Raw genomic sequence first — 24243 nt, 5'->3', positions numbered from 1 at the left:
TCTATGCTGATATCAATGCCAACGATAACCTCCGAATGACCCTTTATCCAAGATGAAAGAGCAAAGTGTCTCCGGCCTTGATTCAAAACCCAAACCATGAACAACCGGGAATCAAGCTTACGAGTGTTCTCTGCACTCCTTACTCCATTTAATTAGTATCTCACAGGGTCTGCCAACCAAAGCAAACTTCCACACATCATTACAAGGAAGGTAATACTGAAACTCTACCTGAGCCACTGAGCAACAACAACCTGGTGCCGGGTGAATCATGCCTATAGCAATGTAAATACATGTAATATATTTAATCATTCTAAATGCAAAAACACACAAAATTCCACATTCATGTAATGTCACATCGCAACACCCAACACTATTTCTTCAAGTTATACATTCATCAAACTACATGGATTCTTTTTGCACCACTGGCCACTGATGCAGCAGCCACTGCCACAACCCGCCACAACATAGGGAACAGCATCCGTCTCCCTCATCACACCATTTTTTCATTTCAATCTCCCATTCTCGAGCGATAAAATAAGAGGTGGCTGCAAACTGCAGACTTTGGCACCTTATTATGAGTCTGTGTTTGTCCAACCACGATCAGGATATTGGATGAGATGATGGAGAGACAGAAGTTTATCAAAATAATCGACCTTTCCGATCGGATGTACCTGAGAAAAGATAACACAGATCTGCCTATTAGTTGGGTTGGTGCAGGGGAAGCAATAAACACAGATCTCTCAAGTTAATCATCTCGAGAGTAAAACTGATCGAGGCTCTATTTTTGGAAGTAGTAATTTGTATTTAACTCAGTTTGCATAATGTAAATGAGGACAAAGAACACCAAAAGAGATGCAAGTAAACAACAGTTTCAAAGGAGCAAGGCACAAGATAACAATTATTATTCATACTCTTTTTTTACATGAAGCTAATTGGAGTGCAAAATAATAAACTATTTAACAGTAAGTGATGCATTATAACTCCATCTGGCAAACCATGTTTTACTTATCCAATTGACTTCACTTGGTTTCCGCTTAATTATGCTAAACAAAGAACTCCATTATTACATAATTTGCCACACAACCAATTACCGAGAAGGCTTCAGCACCTTCAGGTTAGCCTCAGCAGAACATTGGGAAGAAGAGTTTAATAAACATTTGGCTAGTGAGCACAGAAACTTCATAATATAGTCAGTGAGAGAACATAGACTTTATTGTGATGAAAACCTGATTATGTCAGTCCCTGGATAACAGTGATGATGAGAATAACCACTTCAGTCTTCTAAAAATACTTCTGTGCAATTCCTGTCAAACCGTTGAAGACTTGCCTCCTTGAAACATGCAATAATTAAGACCGTATGTAAATAACTTTACAATTAAACTGGCTAGGGTTGCTGCAGGTTTTAGTTGCTGACAGGCCAACAATGGAATAAGCTTTCAATCAATGGTACACACCTCCACAACACAGCATAGACCACTGCTAGAGTGATGAGGGCTATACAGGAAAGACCACATCCTACGATTAGCGTGACCGAAGGCATATCAGCGTTGTCCATGTTCTGTGGAAAATAACCAGAAATAATTCAACAACACTTGTCCTCCTTGCAGTAAACATTTTGTTATAATATGATTTCTTGAATATAATTGGAATTAAGCCAAAACCCAGGCCATTTTTATTTATTTATTTTAAATATATATTTTTATTAGAAGCAATGTACAGTAGTATAGACCGCGGCATATGACAACATACATTTAATGTAAGGTACACAAAAAAGCTGGAGAAACTCAGCGGGTGCAGCAGCATCTATGGAGCGAAGGAAATAGGCAATGTTTCGGGCCGAAACCCTTCTTCAGACATACATATTTTTAAGACATTCTTCAGACAGACATTCAGACAGACATACATAATATACATTTAATGTACTTCTATTTTTAATTTAACAAGAGAAAAGTAGAACAAGAGAGAAAGAGCGCGAAAGAGAGAGAGTGAAAGAAATAGTGAATGTGTAAACCCCTAGACTAGCAAAAAGTGCAGTCCAGGAGTGAATGAGTAAAAGCCTATAGAAGAGTAAGAAGACAAAAACCAAAAATAATAAAGAAAAAAAAGAAAGAAAGAGACCCTTAAGTGTTGATATACCTGCTTCATTTCTCACCACACCCATCGCCCTGTTCGTGAATCGGGTTAATTCCAGTTGTATTGCACCATACTATACTTGTAATAGAAACATACAAATAGGTGCAGGAGTAGGCCATTCGGGGATTGTGTAATATTTCACAAAATCCCCACTTTGTGTTCCATAACTGTAATATAATTGGGGCTTTACCAGATATACAGTGAAAAAGATTACAGGGAAAATAAGAGAAAAAAAAGTATTGTGAGCTTAAAGCATCTTATATGATTTGTATCCTAAAGTCATCCTGCATCTTCTTCACATATAATAAATCAAATCTCTTCATTATGTTTCAAATTCAATTCCTGCACATTTTTAAGTCAGTAACTTATTTTAGTTTTTATTGAGTTTTGCTTAATTTCATTTGGAGATGGAAACTCAATTTTAATGGATGATAACATAAAACATTAGTGGAAGCTGAAATATTCAGCTTCATTCTACTTCTGCATACACATTGCTTGCAATGTCTTCAGAACTATTTTCGCAATAACATGCAAATGCAGTCGAGTGTCAGGACTTGAACCTGTGGTTTAAAGATGTTATCATAAAATATTCATATGACATTTTGTAGACAGGAAAGTCAAATATATACCATTATTTCTGCACAGATTGGACAAACACTCATTAATTACTCTGTTCTGTCAGTACACCATCGATAGTGAAATGCAAGATAGACGCTTTTCAACTACAAAGTACAGCTGTGGGGAACACCAATTTCCTTATGTTTGAACAATAATACATTTACATAGCGCCTTTACTGCAGTAAAAGACCCAACATACTTCATAAGAGCATTTTAGTCAGAATTAGGTCACAGCTACTAAGATATTATGGAGAGAAGCCATTCAAAGCTGAAGGAGGAAGAAAGGTTCGCAGGATTAGTGTGATGTGATCTGAAATAGATCATTACTTTTTTCCCCAATCTGTTAGAAAAATAACTTCCTAAAGCTAGCTGTTAGCCTTTGAAACATTTAAATGTAACTGCAATTTTATTTACAGGTTGCAAATGCCAAAAAGCACTGTGAAAAAAAACTTTCCTTAACCTGGCCATGTATTTGTTTTTAATGAATGGTGTAGCTCCAAAATGTATTCGATGAAAGCAATAGGGAAGGCTGTAAGCATTTTTCCAATGAGATTTGAAGATGACTTCTCATATATCAACTGAGTGTTCTTGGAACACGGGCAAGTAATTGGATATGCAACCAGCCAATTTATTCTCCAATGTTTTTGCTCACAAAGATCTGATCCACACAGGATGTATTCCCTTCTCTCAGTAGGCTGTGGCGTTTCCTACTGATACGTCCTACTTTCGTGCTCATGTTTTTTGTAATTTTATGTTGTAACTCACCTTTCAATGGTGCGCTCATCCTCAAAGTATAAATCTTTATGTGCATGTGGCGAGTACATTGCCATCTGTATCACTGATGTATGATTTTTCAATGTACCATGCCTGAAGGTTCAAATGTGATCAGTCCTTTCATCAATGCATGATACCACTCCACCTCTCCTAGGGTGAGCACAGATTTTTCGCATGCAATACCATTTGTAATATTAATGATTCTTTATCTGTTATCCAAGAGGAAATATAAAGAAATAATAATGTAGCAACAAGAAAGAAAATTGAAAGAAAATTTAGGTCTGTCAATCGCCATGCGTATGCAGATAAACAGGAGCCTGGTCTGCATTTCAAAAGAAGGAGCAATTAGTTAAAGGGGCTGTCTCACTTGGGCGTCATTTGCACCACATCATTTACGCGTCGCGATGCACGTATGGCGTGCGGTGAGACGTGGTGGTGTAGGCAGTGACGCGCGGTTTCTCAAAATCCTCGCCCGCCACCTGTGTTACGCGCAAATGACGCCCAAGTGGGGCAGGCCCTTTACAGATGATAAAACATATTTGGAGGCAAGAAACAAATCTCGGCTCCTCCAATGGTTCAACTTGTAGGCAATGCATGAATATAACACAAAATAAAAAATTGAGAATGCTGGAAATACACTGCTGGGCAGACAGCACCTGCGGTAAGAGAAATTAACATTTTAAGTCGAAGGCCCTACATCAGAACCAGGAAATGCTATTTGCAAGTGAACACGTTTTAAGTTGAAGAGAAGGGGGAAGAATGGAGGGATTAAAGGGAATACCTGTAATTGGATAGAGACCAAGAGAGACTGAATGACACAAGTATTTCTGGTGTCAACTGAGGGCTTTGAAGACTTGTTAATCATAATTGATATGACCAGAAGAGATGTAAATAGAAATATGAATGAGAAGAGAAAGAGATAAAAAAAAGTGCGGGGATTGTGAGACACAAAGCACAGTTGCTGGAAAACTGAATGAAAAGAGAATCCACAAAATAATTGACTGGTCAGGCAGTATGGTGCGGAGAGAAAACAAAACAAAGTCAATGTGACATTTTGATAATCTTACATCAGACCTTGTCAGTCAGAATATGGGATGCCTCAACATGAGCTAATGATGGGCTTTGATGAAATGGATAAAAAGCCAAATGCAGCAGGTCAGAGCGAGATGTGGAGCTCAATAATAATTTCCATTTATATTCCCACCAGACAGATCAGCCATGATTAACATGCCTTTCCCTTATGCCCCTGTCCCACTTAGGAAACCTGAACGGAAACCTCTGGAGACTTTGCGCCCCACCCAAGGTTTCCGTGCGGTTCCCGGAGGTTGCAGGTAGTGGAAGCAGGTAGGGAGACTGACAAAAAACTCCGGGAACTGCACGGAAACCTTGGGTGGGGCGCAAAGTCTCCAGAGGTTTCCGTTCAGGTTTCCCAAGTGGGACAGGGGCATAAGTGGGACAGGGGCATTACTCTCTCAGCCACCATCACTACTACTTGTCTCATCCAGTCTCTCTTCGTGTCCACTCGGTCACAGAACTTTCCTATATTCTCTCTACCCCTCTCTCTTCTCTGCAAATTGAACCATATTTGATCTCTAATTCATCCAGATTTTAACAGGTCAAATCTCTCTTTTTCTCTCTCTCTGTCTCATTTCAAATATTACCAACCTTGCCAAGTACTCCCAACATCATCTACTTTATTTCTTAACTCCATTGTTTTGTTTTTTTTCACCATTAGCAGCTGGGCAAGTTACCAATATCAGGAGTTATAATTATTACCTTTGAAATGTTCAGAGTACCATTTATAGGCGTTGGGGCTAAGCAATGAAGAAGTCAAAACTAAACAAATATGCATGGAAACATGTTCAAAATTTATTTCCAAGTGTGGCTCTTAAACTGTAAGTTCCTGGGGGATATTTGCTGATTTTTCTTTCCCATAATTAGAAAGAAACCCGTGTTACTGGCCAGGTAGCACGATGTTTGGTTCTTGCTCTGCTCCAGACAGTTTGAATTGGCACACAGTGGATGTCACATTTTACAGGTATGATATACCATCTTTCTTACTGGCATTTGTATCCAGAATTATCAAGGCTCAGACTAATTCCACGCCTTTAAAGATCAATGCAGCATAAGTAGATTATCTAGGCAACATGTTCTCCAAATCCTTTTTTTTTTACATCAAATTTTTCTATTCAAAAGCTTCTCCAACCATGCACTAAGCCAAACCATTAATTCAATAAGCGAGTTCGGTATCTCGATAAATGCAAGGAATCACGGGATTTCTCAAAGGTAAATTGAGATTTAAAAAAAAAAGCGAATGCAGTGCTGCATAAACTGTGTATAAATTGTGAACTATTCTACCAAGGAATTAATCTAGAATTCTGCCACTCAATAGCTTCCTTTCTTTCAAATCCACACACTACTTACACAGTCCCAGTTCTAGTTCACTTCATTAATCTGCAATTATGAGATATTCAAAAAGTTAAAGAATTTATTTTCATTTAATCCTTAATGTGTTTGCTACTGGAATAAGAAAATATTACTTGTGTTTGAAACATTTCTTATCGTTATACATTATTTATGTGTAAAAATATATGTAATCTGAGGCAGGCAGCGACTGCATCAGTGTGATGTGGGCTGATGCTTCACCTACAGGCAGTGTGAATGTACCGTTAAGGTAAAGATTCATCTCCGAGGAAAACTGAGTACAGGGTTGGCCCTGTGAAGGAGCCGCCAATCCGATATAAGACATTTAACTGCGAAATGCCTGTCCTTTAGTATTGGATAGATTGAGTGGAGGGTCTGTGCTGTTCCAAGTTTGCAGTGGTTGCGGTGCGTATCCCCAGCCATCTCGCCCAGTGCACGTTGAGCAGCACAGTTCGCCAGCCCTTGTTAGCAGAGGCTCTCTGTGCAGGTGTTACCCGAAGCCTAAAGGTTTTGTGGAGGTTCTGTGTTAGGATCAGGCACGCAGCGAGCTAGCGTGAGGGCTGTCAGATCAGATCAGCCCAGGTTGCCGAGTGGCCGAAGGGCAGATTTTATTGGGTCGTTATTAAACTGTTCCGTCTGTTCGGCATTTCCAGCTCTTTCTCTCTCTCCCAGAACCCCCACCCCAACTGTTGACAAAGTCTGACTGCGAAAATGCTCCCACTCATATTACGGGTTGGCTCCGCATTTGCCCACTCGCTGGGGCGGGCGGTGCCTCCTTCAAAGAGAGTGAGAACAGGTCCTGTCAGCTGGGGAGCTGCGACCCACTCCTGAGTGAAGCCTCTAGTTTGGCTGCGGTTCAAATGGGTGCAAATTCTCATAATTATCACCGCCCAGTCACTCGGATGGGGATCCCAATTGCGTGCCCTGACACGCTGGAACCAACCCCAGAGGCTAAAGCGACAGCATCTTTATTTAAGCCCACCCACTTCGAAAGTTCAAGCAGCTTGTGCAAATCCAATCTGAACTTTCCAACCTATCCCCAACACAGCACATTCTCCTCTTTTCTTTCAATCCAAGAAGGTTGTTTAGATAGGAATGTAAGGACTGTCTCAAATTGGTTGACTACACAACTTGTAATTCGAGTAAATCAATATCGAATTTGAATGGCTGTGACTCAGGCTAATGCCAGGGATTTGATAATTGACAGGTTCGTTCCAGGCATTCTTGCATTTTCAAGGCTGGTGCTGTATTGAGTCAATAATTTAAATAGATGCAATTGTGGATTTGTGCAGCCTGCAGTACGCTGTGGCCTACTGCTGACATATTTGATGGATGCATTTATTTATAAATCTCATTGAAATTAATACGCAGGCCCGTACACAAACAGTAGCTCAGCTGGTGAGAATGCTTATCCCGAATGACCCATGACCTGGGCATGCGCCGTTGTAATACCGAACTCTCTTATATAAGCAACCTTCTGTTGCATTTGTTTTGGGATGGAATGGGTCTGTGGGTAGTGTTGGTGGACAAATTAGGTAACAGAAGCAACTGGAAACAAAAGTTACTTTTTGCCCTTTGAGCACAATTATGATGATGATATTTTTGTTAAAAAATATAACCTCTCCACTCAGATCTGTGTTCTCTATTTATGTACTTTCAAGGCATTGCAAAAATACACTTTGCCCGTTGTTGTTTCTTACGTGAGTTGCAGCTGAAATGAATGAATGTTTTTTAACTCAGAAGAATCCTGCTCGCTTCCATTGCTGTTCCAGAATTACGCTCGTTTTGCCCCAAAGATAGGGAGGGCACAAATAAGAGCAACGAACACAAGTCTGGTCCACAGACTGGCCCTCAAAACTCTGTGCTAATTTATCAGGTATGCTTCGCACATCCATTATTCAGACCGTGATTCCAGATTGTTGCTGTCACGATTCAACATCAAAAGGTACAATTTATAAAAATGTAACAGCATCAAAAATTCCAATAGTCAATTGAAAATTGCAAATAAATGTTCAGTGCTATCAGAATAACAAATATCTCCTTTGATGTAACAATTCACCTCAAGGCACTTCACAGGAGCATTATCAGACAAATTTCAACACCAAAAAACGAAATGAGTCATTAGGAAAGATGGCTAATAGTAGGTGGGGATATTTAAAGGAGCGTCTCACAGGGAAGGTTTGGCAAGGAACAGGAGATGAAAGCGTTCATAGTTTAAGGCATGTCCACCCTGGAGGAGCAAAGATTAAAAGAGACAGGATCATAAAACAGATATTATAGAGAGTTTTGGGAGTGGAACAGATCAGACAACTATGGAGGAGTTGAAAACAAGATGGGAATTTTTTAATCAAAGTGCACAGCTGGGAGCCAAAGCAGATTATCCAATGATGCGAGCTAGGACATTGGAGCAGGATTATGGATGATATGAAGATTACCTGGGATGCCACTCAGGAGATGGTTAAAATGACCAGGCTTGTACTTGCAGTGGCCGAATAGCCAAGGACAGTCTTAGGCCAAGTTACAGACGAAATTGACAATAGTAGATACAGTGCAGCCACACTGTCAAAAGGCAAATTGCAGGATTCCATTATTCCATGAATAATCTGGATCCATTTTGGATAGCTAACAAGGTTAGGGATGGAAGTTGCGAGTTGGAAGTTAGGGGGACAAAGTTACTAACAGGGACCAAAGGCAATGCTTCTTTGTTTCCAATTTACAGTTGGAGGGATTCTCTGTTTATGCAGTACTGGAGATTGGACAGGTCATCTGACCATTTGGAAACTACGGCATGGTTAAACAAGATGGCGACGAGGTTGAATTCAGAGAAATAGCATGCATTTGAAACCAATTGTGTTTGCAGGTGACGTTACAGTGCAGCAAGCAGATGAGAGGTAGTCGAGAACCAGGACTGATCTGCAGGGCCACCAGGAATAATAGCACAGGAAGCGACGCTATGCATTGCATCTCTTTCTACGACGACCAAGAGAACATTGAGCGCAGTCCCACCAAACTGGTTGAGAGTGGATAGTCATTGTAGCAAAACTGTGTGGTCAAGCAGGCCAAGAACTTCAGACAGGTTGAAAAAGACATGGAAAGATGCTTAGGATTTGTCTTGGAGGATACTATAGGGTTTATTTATTCAGGTCAAAACAATTGTGGTGCATTGCTAAATATCATCTTGTTTTGTGAATGTAGAGTTAAAAAAATCACAGCTCAAAAAATACAAAAAATACAGAATTAAAAAAATACAGCAAACTTAATACGACATTTCTCATTAAAAGATATCAGGTATATAGCACAAAATAATGGACATTGGGGAATTATATTATTACTACTAACTGCAGTGCTCATAAAAGATTAGAGTTTGATATTCATGGTTTATGTTACCGCTTGAACCTCTTAATTGGGCGAAGGCAGTGAAATCTACTCCCTGTTGTCCATTACACGGTACAACATTTTGAGAGGTATAAGGAAATAAGGTCCTTCTCTTCAAGAAATTCAGGTAATGCCATTTAAATGCATGAAGACAGTTCAAGGAATCTCATTATCAGCAAAGCCCCTGAGGTCTGGCACCACTTGTCACTGGAACAGATTTTCACTTTGTGAGGTGGTGTAGAACAAGAGAGAGTGAGTCAGCCCACTTCACATTGCTTCAGATATCTGACACCATTGAAAGCAATGGAAATTTAAGACCAAAATTAGAGGAGATATATTTGAGCAAGCAGCTCATTTTCTCCATTACACTCCCTTGCACATAGTGCTATAGATATTGCGATAGTGTTGTTCAACTTACTAACTCTGCTGTTTCTAGGTTCCGTGTTGCTTACGTTTCTTCTCATCATTGGTACAACTAAAACATATGAACTGTAAGTGTTTACATTGCAATAAAATGGTTGAGTCAATATTAAGCATCACTATTGCCCACATTGCTAATTATTTTCCTCTCTAAAGCAGTCTCTAATTAAATCAATTCATAACATCAGAAGAAATTGAACCAGGAAACAATCTGGCCTTTCAGGCAATATTCTGAGCTGAGGGTTAGATCCAATGTTATGATCACAATTTATCCTTCAATCAACACAGTATTATCTGGTCTTTATTATTTTGGCTGGGACTTCCCTGTGAGATGCCAAATGCTTTGCATGGAACAACTAGCAATTTCCTACATAAGCATCAGGAAGCCTGCAGGGATGTAGAGGCATTTAATCGTAAAACGCCCTGGAAAGGAAAAGACTACAACAAGTAGTAAACACTGCCCAGTCCATCATCGGCTCTGACCTTCCTTCCATCGAGGGGATTTATCGCAGTCGCTGCCTCCAAAAGGCTGGCAGTATCATCACAGACCCACACCATCCTGGCCACACACTCATCTCCCTGCTACCTTCAGGTAGAAGGTACAAGAGCCTGAAGACTGCAACAACCAGGTTCAGGAATAGCTACTTCCCCACAGCCATCAGGCTATTAAACCTGGCTCGGACAAAACTTTGATTATTAATAACCAATTATCTGTTATTTGCACTTTATCATTTTATTTATTCATGTGTGTATATATTTATATTATAATATATGGACACATTGATCTGTTTTGTAGTAAATGCCTACTATGTTCTGTGTGCTGAAGCAAAGCAATAATTTTATTGTCCTATCAGGGACACATGACAATAAACTCACTTGAACTTGAACTTGATCCTGAAAACTGCAAATGTTGGAAATCTGAAGTAAAAACTGAAAATGCTAGAAAAACTCCGCAGGTCAGACAGCATCTGTGGAAAAGGAAACCTAGTTAACATTTTCGGGTCAATGACCTGATGAAAGATCTGCGATTTGAAATGTTAACTCTTTTCTCAGTCTGACTTGCTGAACGTTTTCAGTATTTTCTAATTTCAGTTCTGAGCATCTAGACTAGTGCTCGCTGGAACTGTGCCGGACTTTTCATGTATTTCATGGTCAAGGTTCCAACATTCAGCAATGATGCTGGATTTAGTTGAGAGATGCAGCATGAAAACAAATACTTTGGCCCGCCAAGTCCACACCAGCCATCGATCACCCATTTTCACTGGTTCTATGTTATCTCACTTTAGCACCCACTTCCTACACACCAGGAACAATTTATAGAGGCCAACTAACCTACAAACCCGTACGCCTTTGGGATGTGGGAAAAAGCCTGAGCACGTGAAGGAAACCCTCACAATCACAAGGAGAAGGTGCAAATTTTACACAGACAGAACCCAAGGTCAGAATTGAACCCCGGTGCCTGGTGATGCAAGGCAGCAGGTCTACCAGATGCAATACTGTACCACCCTCAACTGGATTACCAGCAGATTAAAACAAATCGGAGGACAGATTGTTCCCTGTTTAAATTCAAAAGTTGAAAGTCGGTGCCTTCAGAAATCCAATACTGAAGAAGGGTCTCGACCCGAAATGTCACCCATTCCTTCTCTCCAGAGATGCTGCCTGTCCCGCTGAGTTACTCCAACCTTTTGTGTCTATCTTCTGTTGAAACCAGCATTTGCAGTCTCTTCTTACACATTTACTCTTAACCCTATGCTGGGTGACATGAGAAATTAGCTTTTTAATTCCCAATGTACCAATGTACTTTGCAAATTTTGAATTCATCAAAGACCTTTGTTTGGAATTGGCAGAATTGTGGGAACAGGTGCAGATTCATGTGTGTGAAAACATATCTGAAAGCCTTAGTTTACGTTTCTGCGCAAAGTGGGTAAAGAATGTGAGTGCAATAAAATTACCTTCTTTGACTTCACTAGAAAGGAACTGCTGTGAGGAAGAAAGGCAACTTCAGATTGAAGATTATCTTATTGTTATGTGCACCAGGGTGCAATGACATTCCTTGTTCACATGATGCTCACAGTGTACACAGCATACACTATCTTAAATACAACAATATTTAGAATGAAAGGTACACAAAAATGCTGGAGAATCTATGGAGAATCTATGGAGCGAAGGAAATAGGCAACGTTTCGGGCCGAATTGCCCAAAACGTTGCCTATTTCCTTCGCTCCATAGATGCTGCTGCACCCGCTGAGTTTCTCCAGCATTTTTGTGTACCTTCGATTTTCCAGCATCAGCAGGTCCTTCTTGAACATATTTAGAATGACACTGGGAAAACGGTATACGGTCTAAGATTGTAATGTAAAAGGATACTGTGGTAAAATAACACAAATCTAGGCAATTTAGTTGAAAATTGGGATTATCAAAGTTTGTTTTTTAATTAATAAATATATAACGTCCTATCATCCTACCATTTGTAATAATTTGGACAATTCTTTTATTGTTTTGTTTTCCACAGTTTTTGAACATCAAGTAACATTCTCAGTTATTTTCACTGTACCTCGGTACACGTGACAATAAAATGCCATTGAACCATTGAGTTTATGCCAGCTGGCTAAGCCAAAGGTAATGTCTCGACCAGCTTTGAAAGCACTTAATAGTTTTAGTTTGTGGTTGGTGCTTGCCCTGCTCAGTCGCATGAGAGCACATTCATCCAGAGGCCCAGTGCTGGTCATGGCTTTCAGATTTGTATTTATTTTTTACTATTTATTGTTATTTATACCAAAATGCATTGAAATTCCTTTCTCACATGAAGCACAAAGTGAACAATAAATACAACATGTACACCAATTAAAGCAATGACCAATGCAAAACGGTGCAAGGATTGTAATGCAATATGATGTAGAATGTAAGTAAAATGTAATAAAGAAATAACCGAATGAGGTAGAGTAAAAAGTGAGTAGGTGGCAGGGGGTGGCCTGGAAGGTGGTGTGAAAGAGATGATTGGTTCAGGAATCTGACAGCAATGGGAAAGGAGTTGTTCTTATGTCTGAAGGTCCAATCTTTCACACCATTATATCTTCTCCCCAAAAGGTGGAAGATAAAAAGGGAACAGTTAGACTGGCAGGCATCCTTGATGATACCTCCAGCCTTCCTGTGTAACATGTCATGCGGATGTTGGAGTGGATAGAAGGAAGTGATGATCCAGTGATGGACAAGGCTGTGCTCACTCCTCTCTGCACATTCAGGTGGTCAAGGGCCGAGACATGTCCCATCAACTGCTCTCAATAGCACAACTGTAGATGTTCAGGAAAATCCTAGTGGACATGCCAAATCTTCTCAGATGCCTAACAAAATAAAAAAATCCTGAAATGCTTTCTTCATTACCTCATCAGTGAGAAGGTGCCAATATGGATGTCAAGAAACTTGACGTTGATGACCATCTTTACAGCAGCTCCACTGTGACGACAGGGTTGTGTTTACCCAGCATCTCCAACTCCCCCACCCAGTTTCTTCAGGTTACCAAGCAACTCTTTCACCTTGAGCAAAAAAACTAAGTGCCAAAAGAATTCAGTGGATCAGGCAGCACCTTTGGAGTAATGGGGAGATAATGTTTCAACTGGTGCCCGTCTTAAGAATGATGTGGAGCAGGAGAATGATGACACAGAAAGTGCAAGAAATGATTTTGTATTTCTGACTTCAAAGGCATAGTTGTTGATCCGACACCATGGCACAAGGTTCTCCATCTCTTTTCTGAACTCCGCCTCATCATTATTGTTGGTCCGGTCAACGGCAGTGATATTGTCGATTAACTTACAGATCGAGTTGGTGCTGTACGTGGCCACAAAGTGATGAATGCACAGGGAGCAGAGCAAGGGATTGAGCACCCAACCTGGTAGAACACCACTGTTGCAGTGCAGTTTGTGGTGGTGGAAATATTATGACCATTTATAACCGATTGAGATCTGCCGGTGAGAAAGTTCTGCAGCCAGTTGCAGGCGGAGGCTCCAAAGCAAGGTCCAGAAGATTAGAAAAACAAACTCAAAGTGCTGGAGTCAGTCAGCGGGTTTCTCTGGAAGTTTAGAAGTGAACTCATTCGGCATTGTGGCACTGAAGGCTGTGCTGAATGATTAGCATCCTGACATAGGTGTTCAGATTGTCAAGATGATCCAGAGCTACGCCTAGTGCAAGTACAGTTCCAATTCCAACACGTAGGAACGCAAGACGCTGCAGAGAGTAGAGGACTCTGTCTAGTCTTTCATGGGCATAGCCCTCTCCTCCATGAATAGCATCCACATGATGCGCATGTACATGATCAAGGATCTTCTCATTGGTAGCATGAAGCAGGAGGCATCTTCTCATTGCCAGCATGAAGTCATCTTCTCATTGGTACATAGATACATAGACAAATAGGTGCAGGAGTAGGCCATTCGGCCATTTGAGCCAACACCGTCATTCAATGTGATCATGGCTGACCATCCACAATCAGTACCCCATTCCTGCCTTCTCCCATACCCCTTAATTCCGCTAGCCCTAAGAGCGCCATCTCACTCTCTTTTGAATTAATCCAGTGAATCGGCCTCCACTGCCTTCTGAGGCAGAGAATTCCACAAATTCACAACTCTCTGTGTGAAAATGTTTTTCTTCATCTCAGTTCTAAATGGCCTACCCCTTATTCTTAAACTGTGGCCCCTGGTTCTGGACCCCCCCCAACATCGGGAACATGTTTCCTGCATCTAGCGTGTCCAATCCCTTAATAATTTTATATGTTTTTATATGATCCCCTCGCATCCTTCTAAATTCCAATGAATACAAGACCAGGCGCTCCATTCTTTCATCATATGACAGTCCCGCCATCCTGCGAATTAACCTTGTGAATCTACGCTGCACTCCCTCAATTGGTAGCATGATGCAGGAGGCAAAGCAGCCTGAAGTTAAACACCACCAGTTTCAGGAACACCTACTTTCAGGTTATTGAACCAATCTACACAACCCTAATCCTACTTGAACAGAATATTATGGCCCACTTTTTGCATTACCACGGACTTGTTCCTTTTTTTCCTTATTGTGTTCTGTGCCGATAACTTGTTTTTGCAGTCTTTTTCTTCTTTGCTGTCTTGTATAATTTATGGATATTTATGTTTTGGGTGTTTTCAGTCTATATGCCTGCAATGCTGCTGCATTGAAAATATTGCTTGCAGCAGTATTGCAGGCAAGCCTTTCCAATGTATTTTTGTATATCACTGTACTAGTGAGTACAACAATAAGCTCGGAAGGACGAAGACTCACTTTTCCTGGATGCAAATTCCAAGGGGTCTTGATTGTCCAGATGACCGGGACATACTTTAGACATGGCCAAAGCACTTCATGTGATCGATGTTACAGCTACTGGGCAGTGACAACTTTGCAGACTCCCTCGTTGAGGAAGCCACCGCTGGAAAACCTGCTGAAGGCAAACTGACTACCAATGGTCTCATAGCTACATGGGTGGAAATTAACTGCTGTTTCCTACCACACTGTGATGGCTGTGAAACGTACCATATACATTGTTATCACGAGATTGGCAATTGTGAATGTTCCAGCACTGAGGAAACCAATGCATTTGGGCAATTCTTGGTTCCATGATTAGCTAACTCCCAAGGATGGAGCGTTGAAGAGGAGACAACCCTTCAAAAAAAATAAAAGCTAGAAATATTTATTTATAGTGCTAGTTGATCGGAACTTCATAGTGGGAGTGATCAGAGTCTGCCATGAGTATGCAGCCTCTGAAAATCTAGAGGAATTAGAAGAGGTCAGGTCCTGACACAAATAATCCTCTCCATGCATGGAGACACAAGGCTGAATTGCTTAGTGTTAAAAACTGAAACTTAAAAAGCCTTTGCTCCATCTTGTCCTGCAGAGTTAGCTCTGGGTTATTACTCCAAATGAAGCCAATGCTGACTCTCATAAATACCTCAGAAAAAAATGTACTAGTAAGTGGAGCCAGAACACTTAGAAATTATAAAGGAGGTTTGAAAGACATTAATCTTCGGTAACTCTAATATATCCCGAGATAGATGGTGGAATGTACACACCTAACTAAATGATGTGAAAGAGACCTTAGTAAATTTTAAAACACTGTTCTCGCTCTGTTGCAGGAAGTTCAGAAGCCATTGCATAAGGATTACTCGAACATGTTCAGCCTTGATATTTTAATTTATCTTGACAAAAATATCCTGAGGTAATTGTGCTTAAACAGCAAAGACACATGAAAGTGTCTATATCTGCTACATATTACATAAATCTACATATTGATTCATGCACTCACCCCATCCTTGCATACAGAAGACCCCTGGTGATTCCTTGGCCCAGATTTTGCTGCAATTTACCAGCAGTTCTAGTGTAAGCATTTTGTTTTAGCGTAAATGCTGGCAGGTTATGGGACTCCTGCGCAAGAGAAGATGTCCCGAATTTACTGGCCAGAGGTTTTTAGTCTTTATTTTAAAGGTACAGCGCAGAAACAGGCCCTTCTGCCCATCGAGTCCGCACCGACCAGCAATCCCCGCACATTAACACTATCCTATACACACATTAGGGACAATTTACATTTATACCAAACCAATTAACCGACACACCTGTCTTTGGAGTGTGGGAGGAAAACGAAGATCTTGGAGAATACCCACGCAGTCACGGGGAGAACGTACAAATTCCATATGGACAGCACCTATAGTCGTGATCGAACCCGTGTCTCTGGCGCTGTAAGGCAGCAATTCTACCGCTGCGCCACTGTGCCGCCACCTTAGCTGTCGGCTATTTCTCGACTCATTTGAATGGGAACCATAGGGCTTATATGGAATGAGCTGCTGGAGGTAGTTGAAGCAGAAACTACAACAACATTTTTTTTAGGGTGGACATGGTGGTGCAGCTGCAGAGTTGCTGCCTAAAGGGCCGGTCCCACCAGCATGTGACTGCATGCGGCAAGCTCGACCTAACGTGGTCGCTTGAGCCGTACGGCCTCGCGGGGCCGGTCCCACTTCGATCGCCGGAGCCGTATGGAGTTGTGCGGGGCTGGTCCCGACATCGCGCGGTGCTCCGAAAAACTGACTGTCCAAAAATTCCACGCGGCAACAGCCTGCCGGCCCGCAGCCGCATTGAGGCCGTACGCACCGCGTCGACGGCGTGCGCAGCATCTCGACGCCGTACGCAGCGTCTCAACGCCTTACGCAGCGTCTTGACGGCGTACGCCTAGCGTGAACTTCCCGCAGACTTCGCTCGAACTTCACGTCAATTCGTACGGGATCACTCAACCTCCGCGCGGCCCCCGCTTCCGGTTTGGTCGCACTCGCCGCATGCTGGTGGGACAGGCCCTGTACGGGGATCACTCGTCCTCCGCGCTGCCCCCGCTTCCGGTTTGGTCGTGCTTGCCGCATGCAGTCGCATGCTCGTGGGACAGGCCCTTTACAGTGCTTGCAGCACCGGAGACCCGGGTTCGATCCCGACTACGGGTGCTGTCTGTATGGACTTTGTACGTTCTCCCCGTGACCTGCGTGTGTTTTCTCCGAGATCTTCGGTTTCCTCCTACACTCCAAAGACTTACAGGTATGTAGGTAAATTGGCTTGGTATGAATGTAAAATTTGTCCCTAGTGTGTGCAGGATAGTGTTAATATGTGGGGATTGCTGGTCGGCACGTATTCAGTGGGCCGAAGGGCCTGTTTCCGCGCCGTATCTCTAAACTAAACTTATTTAAAAGATATTTGGACAGGTACATGGACGGGAAATGTTTAGAGTGATGTGGTCAAATACAGGCAGGTGGACCCAATGTTGATGGCACCTTGTTTGGTGTGGGAAAGCTGGGCCGAAGGGTCTTTTTCTGTACTGTGTGACTGACTTCATGGAAGAATAAATTATGTTTTTGTCAATGTTCTTAACTATTTCAGTATTTATGTTGCTTTTATTGATAAATAATTTTACACATTTAATTCTTGTCAAATGTTTCTGAATGCCTTTGACAAATGGAAAAGCTGGTCTACCAATGTCCACTCATTGTGTTCTTCAAGACACTGCTACCACTCAGAGTCTCCCCACTTGGTTCCAGTGGGATCTGATCTGAAGTCGTATGTTTGAGGGAATGGAACATGTAATTGGCAAGTAAAGACATTGAGCCACGCTCACTAAAAACAGGACATTACATGAGCTGTAGGTTATCTCCCTTAACTTTATGAACATTATAGCCATATTTTTTGGGGCATTAAATGTCAGAACAGACAGATTATTTTTATCTTCTGTTATCTTGAACCAGTGTTGTGTGTGACTAAGAGGATGCTATGAATGAATTATTCTGAAGGCACAGTCTCTAGCTGAATATTTATCATCATAACAGCAAAGCTGTGAGAAAATAGCAGTCGATGACCGAGGCAATTGAACATCATTCACCCTCTAGCATATAGTGGCACTCCTTTTTATACAATTGTAGTTTAACATCTGGTCTAAAAGTGACACTTCCAACAATGAAGCACTTACTCAGTTCAGCACTGAGCCATTCAGTCAAATTAATCGTTCAAGTCAGGGTTGAATGTCGAAACTCCTGACTGAGAAATGGCATTTCCACTCACCGACGTTAAACCAACATTTGTCAATTTTGCTCCAATATGCATTATTGATGTACATCAAGAGCTGGTGTGAGATTGGCAGGGAAATGGAGGTCCCTAAACTCTGCACGAGTGCTTAAAGGAGATGATACACCGCAATTTTTTTTTTAAACTGCAGATTCCAGAAATTTGACATAAAATCAGAAAGGTCTCCGACCTGCAATTTTAACTGTTTCTCGTGCCGCAGATTCTGCCCAACTTGCTATGTGCTTCCAGTATTTTATACGAGGCATGTCAAGCCTGATGCATTGGTGATCTAAACGAAAATGGCCTTACGCTTTTACAATAAATGGCAACAAATGCTGGCGCCATTTGGTTTCCCCAAGCCGAACCAATTATAAACTGATAGTTTGATTTGAATTTTGGAACATTTTGGAGATTAGTGTTGAAGATATTTATAAAGACAAGTTAACACATAATGGGAGCTGCTTCCCACACTAAACACTTATTACAGTGGGTGTTCAATGTGGCAAAGACTCTGGATAAAGAATACGAAGACTTGTATAATTACTTATCCTGTGCTGTGTGAAACTCATAAATCAACTGCTTGGTTCTGCTTTAAAATGCTTTTACCATTGTTTGAAAGCTAACCACGTTCAACCAGTTGCCACCAACAACAATGTGACAGATGATCAGTCACTGTGTTTTTGGCAAGTGTTATTACCGATGGAGTGCATACCATGATTCTTGAGAACTCCCTGTGGTTTTACTAAATTACCTCCTGTATTTTTCCCCCCCATCAGTCAGAAGCAACTGGAGAAACCACAGTTTAATACTGTTGTACATCCATCGATGGTCCTCTCTATACTTTCTCTGCAACTTCATGCTGCTCTCCATTCTGTATGTGATCCCTGCACTCTGGCCAAGCATCCTTAAGTTTAACTGGTCCCCATTTCAGCTGGTAAGGTGCTAAGCTCTTGAATTTGTTCAGGAAACCTCTCCCATTCTCCATCGCCTTACCACCTTTCAATGACTTTAGAGGTACAGCGTAGAAACAGGCCCTTCGGCCCACCGAGTCCGTGCCGACCAGCGACTATCACTATCCCAAACACGAGGGGCAATTTACACGTTTTTTTTTGCCAAAGCCAATTAACCTACAAACCTGCACGTCTTTGGAATGACAAAGGTTCATGATCAACCAAGACAAGATCAACCACTTGCCTGCCAGCTTTAGGTCACCCACCCTCACACTTTCTTTGGTGACAGCCGTCAGATAGCCAGCTGTATGAAATGCCTGGGAATGATTAAACAAGCAATAAAAATAAAAGGTATTGTTTTTAATATTATCTCTAAAGTAGAACAATAGGACAGCAGTTGTTCAGCACTGCATTGGATCACTATCAGATCAGTTATCCAAACTTTTGTTTTCACCGATCACACAATTTTCCACTATCAACTTCAGGTCATACATAAGTAACCCACACACAGCATAAACCTCAAGCTGTCTGTGGCAACAGATTGCTGGAATTCCAGTTCACAATGTGCCCACTATTGAGACACCTTCACAACAACTGGATTTTTGCAGACTTAACATTCACAAAGCAAACCAGCAAATATGGTGCATTGAGATTCAAGAATTCTGGCTACTCACAGGTCTAAATACAATGCTAAAGTCCTGGAGCGGGGCTGGATGCTACAACCTCCATTGGTCAGGTGGACCGAGCTTGCAGTCCCCAAGATTGACATTCCTTTGATATCATGCAAGGATAAAGGAAATGTCCTTCCTCCAATGGAGTATTTAAACTGCACTTGCACAAGTGTCTCTGCCAATCTGAACATTTCATACTGATCATGGAGTGCTCCACATTGATTTTGTAGGAACCTAACAGAAATGTAAACATGAAAGACAGAAATCTCCAGCTTTTCATCCTATCAATGCATTATTTAAAATGCAATCTGCAAACAGAACTACAGCTGTAGGAACAGAGATTAAAGCTATTAGTGATCAGACCTAATCCCTGGAATACCTGCTTGGCACTTGGAGGCTTTGAGAAGGACTCCATTATGCTAGAAAACGTGGTGGCAGGGAAGGCCTGATGGAAATGTCTGTGCATTTGACCCTTCCCTCCCCACCCAGCATCCTTCTGGCCAATATATGGTCACTGGAGAACAAGATGGAAGACCCAAGAGTGTGACTGCTGTCTCAGAGAGATGTGAGAGACTGCAGAGTGCTCCGTTTCACAGAAACATGGCTCACGCCCAACTCTCCGGACATGGGGCTCCAGCCCGCGGGTTTCTCCATCCACCGCATGGACCAGGCGACAATATCAGGAAATGGAGGAGGTGATGCCATCTGCTTCATGGAAAACTCGTCATGGTGCTCTAACATATAACCATATAACATATAACAATTACAGCATGGAAACAGGCCATCTCGGCCCTACAAGTCCGTGCCGAACACTTATTTTCCCCTAGTCCCATCTACCTGCACTCAGACCATAACCCTCCATTCCTTTCCCATCCATATACCTATCCAATTTATTTTTAAATGATAACATCGAACCTGCCTCCACCACTTCCACTGGAAGCTCATTCCACACAGCTACCACTCTCTGAGTAAAGAAGTTCCCCCTCATGTTACCCCTAAACTTCTGTCCCTTAATTCTGAAGTCATGATGTCCTTGTCCCCAATATGACAACTATGCAGAACCTCCCGTTATCGCTTCCGAGATGGCGAAACTGTGTAGCATAAGTGGCAATGACGCATCACTGACAGATGAGCTCAATGCCTTCTAAGAATATATTGTAAGGGAGAACAATGACACACCTACACAAACTCCCACAGTCCCTGACGACACGGTGATCTCGTTCTCTGAGGCCAATGTCTGAGTGAGTACTCAGAGTACTCAGCCAATGTCATAGAGCAGGATCACATGAAGCATATCCTTCAAGAGGGTGAATCTACGCAAAGTGTCCAGCCCTGACAGTGTACCTGACCAAGTGCTAAAGTCCCATGCAGACCAACAGGCTGGAGTATTCAAGAAAATTGTCTTATCGCTTATGTGGTCCGATGTTCACATCTCCTTCAAATGGGCATCAGTTGTGCTGCTACCCAAGAAAATGATGGTCTGCCTCAATGACTACTAAGAGGCATATACATCCAAGAAAATGGACCTTTATACCTCAAGAGGTCGGCTATGGCTTGAATAACCTCTGCCTCAATTTGTTATCGTCACAAGATCATCAGCAGATGCTATCTCATTGGCTCTCCACTCTGCTCTGGAAGATCAGAGAACAGGATCACATAGAGCAGTTTGTTTTTCATGGACCACAGCTCGGTACATTACACTCTGTACATCCCTTTGTAACTGGAGCCTTCACTTCCTCATTGCCAGACCTGAATCAGTGCAGATCGATAACAATACATCCTCCTCACTGACCGTCAACACAGGAGCATCTCAGGTCGGTGTGCTCTACTCTATTTACACCCATCACTAAGTGCTAAGCACAGCTCCAAAGCCAAATCCACTATTGTTAGCTGAATCACAGGTTGTGGTGAATCAACATACATGAGGGATCGAACACTAGGTTGAGTGGTGCTGTAACAAGAAAACACTTGCTCAGCAAGGAACCAATCGTTGTCTTCAGAAAGGGGAAGTCAGTGGGTTGGCTTTGAAAAGAGTTAACGGATTCAAAATCCTAGGTGTTAACCTCTCCAATGATCAGCATATAGATGGAATCACAAAAAAAGGTGGGCTGTGCATTTACTTGATTGAAAATGTGAAGAGATTTGGCATGTCACCAAATAGACAATAGACAATAGGTGCAGGAGTAGGCCATTACGCACTTTGAGCCAGCACCACCATTCAATGTGATCATGGCTGATCATCCCCAATCAGTACCCCGTTCCTGCCTTCTCCCCATATCCCCTGACTCCGCTATTTTTAAGAGCCCTATCTAGCTCTCTCTTGAAAGCATCCAGAGAACCCGCCTCCACCGCACTCTGAGGCAGCGAATTCCACAGACTCAACACTCTCTGTGAGAAAAAGTGTTTCCTTGTCTCCGTTCTAAATGGCATACTCCTTATTCTTAAACTGTGGCCCCTGGTTCTGGACTCCACCAACATCGGGAACATGTTTTCTGCCTCCAGCGTGTCCAAACCCTTAACAATCTTATATGTTTCAATGAGATTCCCTCTCATCCTTCTAAACTCCAGAGTGTACAAGCACAAGTACAAGTATAAGTGCAGAATGTATCCTAACAGGTTGCATCATGGCCTGATGTGGTAGTTCTAAAGTACAGGGATGCAAGAGGCTGCGGAGAGTGGTGGACTGCATGAAGAGCACAACTCTCTCTATGATTGAAAGCATCTACATGAGGTGCTGCCTCAAGAAAGACGTAGGGGTGTCAGGGGTTATGGAGAGAATGGGGTTGAGAGGGAGAGATAGATCAGCCATGATTGAATGGCAGAGTAGACTTGATGGGCCACATGACCTAATTCTACTCCTATCACTTATGACCTCATTTATCATCAAGGATCTCCACCATTCGGGCTATGCACTCTTCGCAGTGCTACCATCAGACAGGAGCCACAGAAGCCTGAAGTCCCACACCACCAAGTTCAGGCACAGCTAGTTTCTTCAACCATCAGGTTCTTGAACTGACCTGCACAACCATAATCCAACCTCAGTGATGGAACAGTACAGACCGCCTCTGGCAATACCATGGACTTGTTTATCTAATCATGTTTTTGCACCAAGTCCTTTGTATACTATTTTTCACTGTCTTGGATGAATTATGCTCTGTGTTGTCTGAATCTACGTGCATGCGATGTTGCTGCAAGCAAGATTTCCATTGTATCTGTACGTACATTTGCCAGTGAACTCAGCTTAACTTCCCTTGTTGATTGTGCATGATCTTCCCTGCATCCACCTGGGTTTCATTCATGTGTTCCTGTTTCTTCCCACATCTCAAAAATGTGCTGCCTGGTAAGTTAATTAGCCTCAGACAGTGAATTAGTGGGCGAGTGGTTGAATCAAGGGAAGGGAGGGGCGAGTGGTAAATTGATGGAAATGCGAGGAGAATGGGTTAGGGTAGAATGCAGGATAAGAATAGGTGATCAATGGTGAACACAGACTCAGTGGGCTGCAGAGCCTCTTTCCATGTTGCATCCCACAATGAAACAAAATTCAAATTGTTCTAACAGGATTCAGACTAGGTAATTTGTTATAAGAAAAGCCTGTACATGAGATGTGAAGTTTCATATTTTGCTAAATCAGTTTACTTGTTTTATGCTCTATGTTAGAACTTCAAAAGGCAATGAATTTCAGTGATGGACTGCAGTCCAAGCCTGACTCACCATATGGATAATGAGTTTAAATTTCGAAGTCATATGACTGTGCCCTGCAGTACATAGACATAGAAACATAGAAAATAGGTGCAGGAGGAGGCCATTCGGCCCTTCAAGCCAGCACCACCATTCATTGTGATCATGGCTGATCGTCCCCTATCAATAACCCGTGCCTGCCTTCTCCCCATATCCCTTGACTCCACTAGCCCCTAGAGCTCTATCTAATTCTCTCTTAAATCCATCCAGTGATTTGGCCTCCACTGCCCTCTGTGGCAGGGAATTCCATAAATTCACAACTCTCTGGGTGGAAAAAGTGTGTGAAGTTCAAGGCTATTTTCTTTCTACACCATGTATGTTAGCAACATCTAAATAGTCTTAGCAATCCTTCTATTCCTCCACCCTTTGCCAGGAGGGCCTAAAGGCCTTTTGCTTCTTTCAGATTCAGTCCCCTCTACAACTGCTATCCATCTGGTTTAACTTATTTTTACATTGTAATGACATAGAAAATGCTGGAAATACTCAGGTCAAGCAGCATCTGTGGAGAGAGAAAGAGGGTTAATGTTTCAAGTTGGTGGCTCCTCGTAAGA

The 24243-nt window shown here is 42.1% G+C and overlaps 1 protein-coding gene across 6 annotated transcripts in view; it reads right to left on the bottom strand.

The window, feature by feature from the left end:
* The window catches only part of adgrb3 (adhesion G protein-coupled receptor B3), a 713405-nt gene that overhangs the window by 125103 nt on the left and 564059 nt on the right, over positions 1–24243 (bottom strand). For all 6 annotated transcript variants that reach the window (XM_033021883.1, XM_033021886.1, XM_033021887.1 and 3 more), the window contains 2 exons: positions 1455–1558; positions 569–671 (listed from right to left, as the gene is read on the bottom strand). In XM_033021883.1, the coding sequence (XP_032877774.1) occupies positions 569–671; positions 1455–1558 (207 nt within the window). The remainder of the gene's footprint in view (positions 1–568; positions 672–1454; positions 1559–24243) is intronic.

This window comes from Amblyraja radiata, chromosome 5 (genome assembly GCF_010909765.2).
Source record: "Amblyraja radiata isolate CabotCenter1 chromosome 5, sAmbRad1.1.pri, whole genome shotgun sequence".
NCBI lineage: Eukaryota > Metazoa > Chordata > Chondrichthyes > Rajiformes > Rajidae > Amblyraja > Amblyraja radiata.
This window is presented reverse-complemented; position numbering and strand designations above follow the sequence as displayed.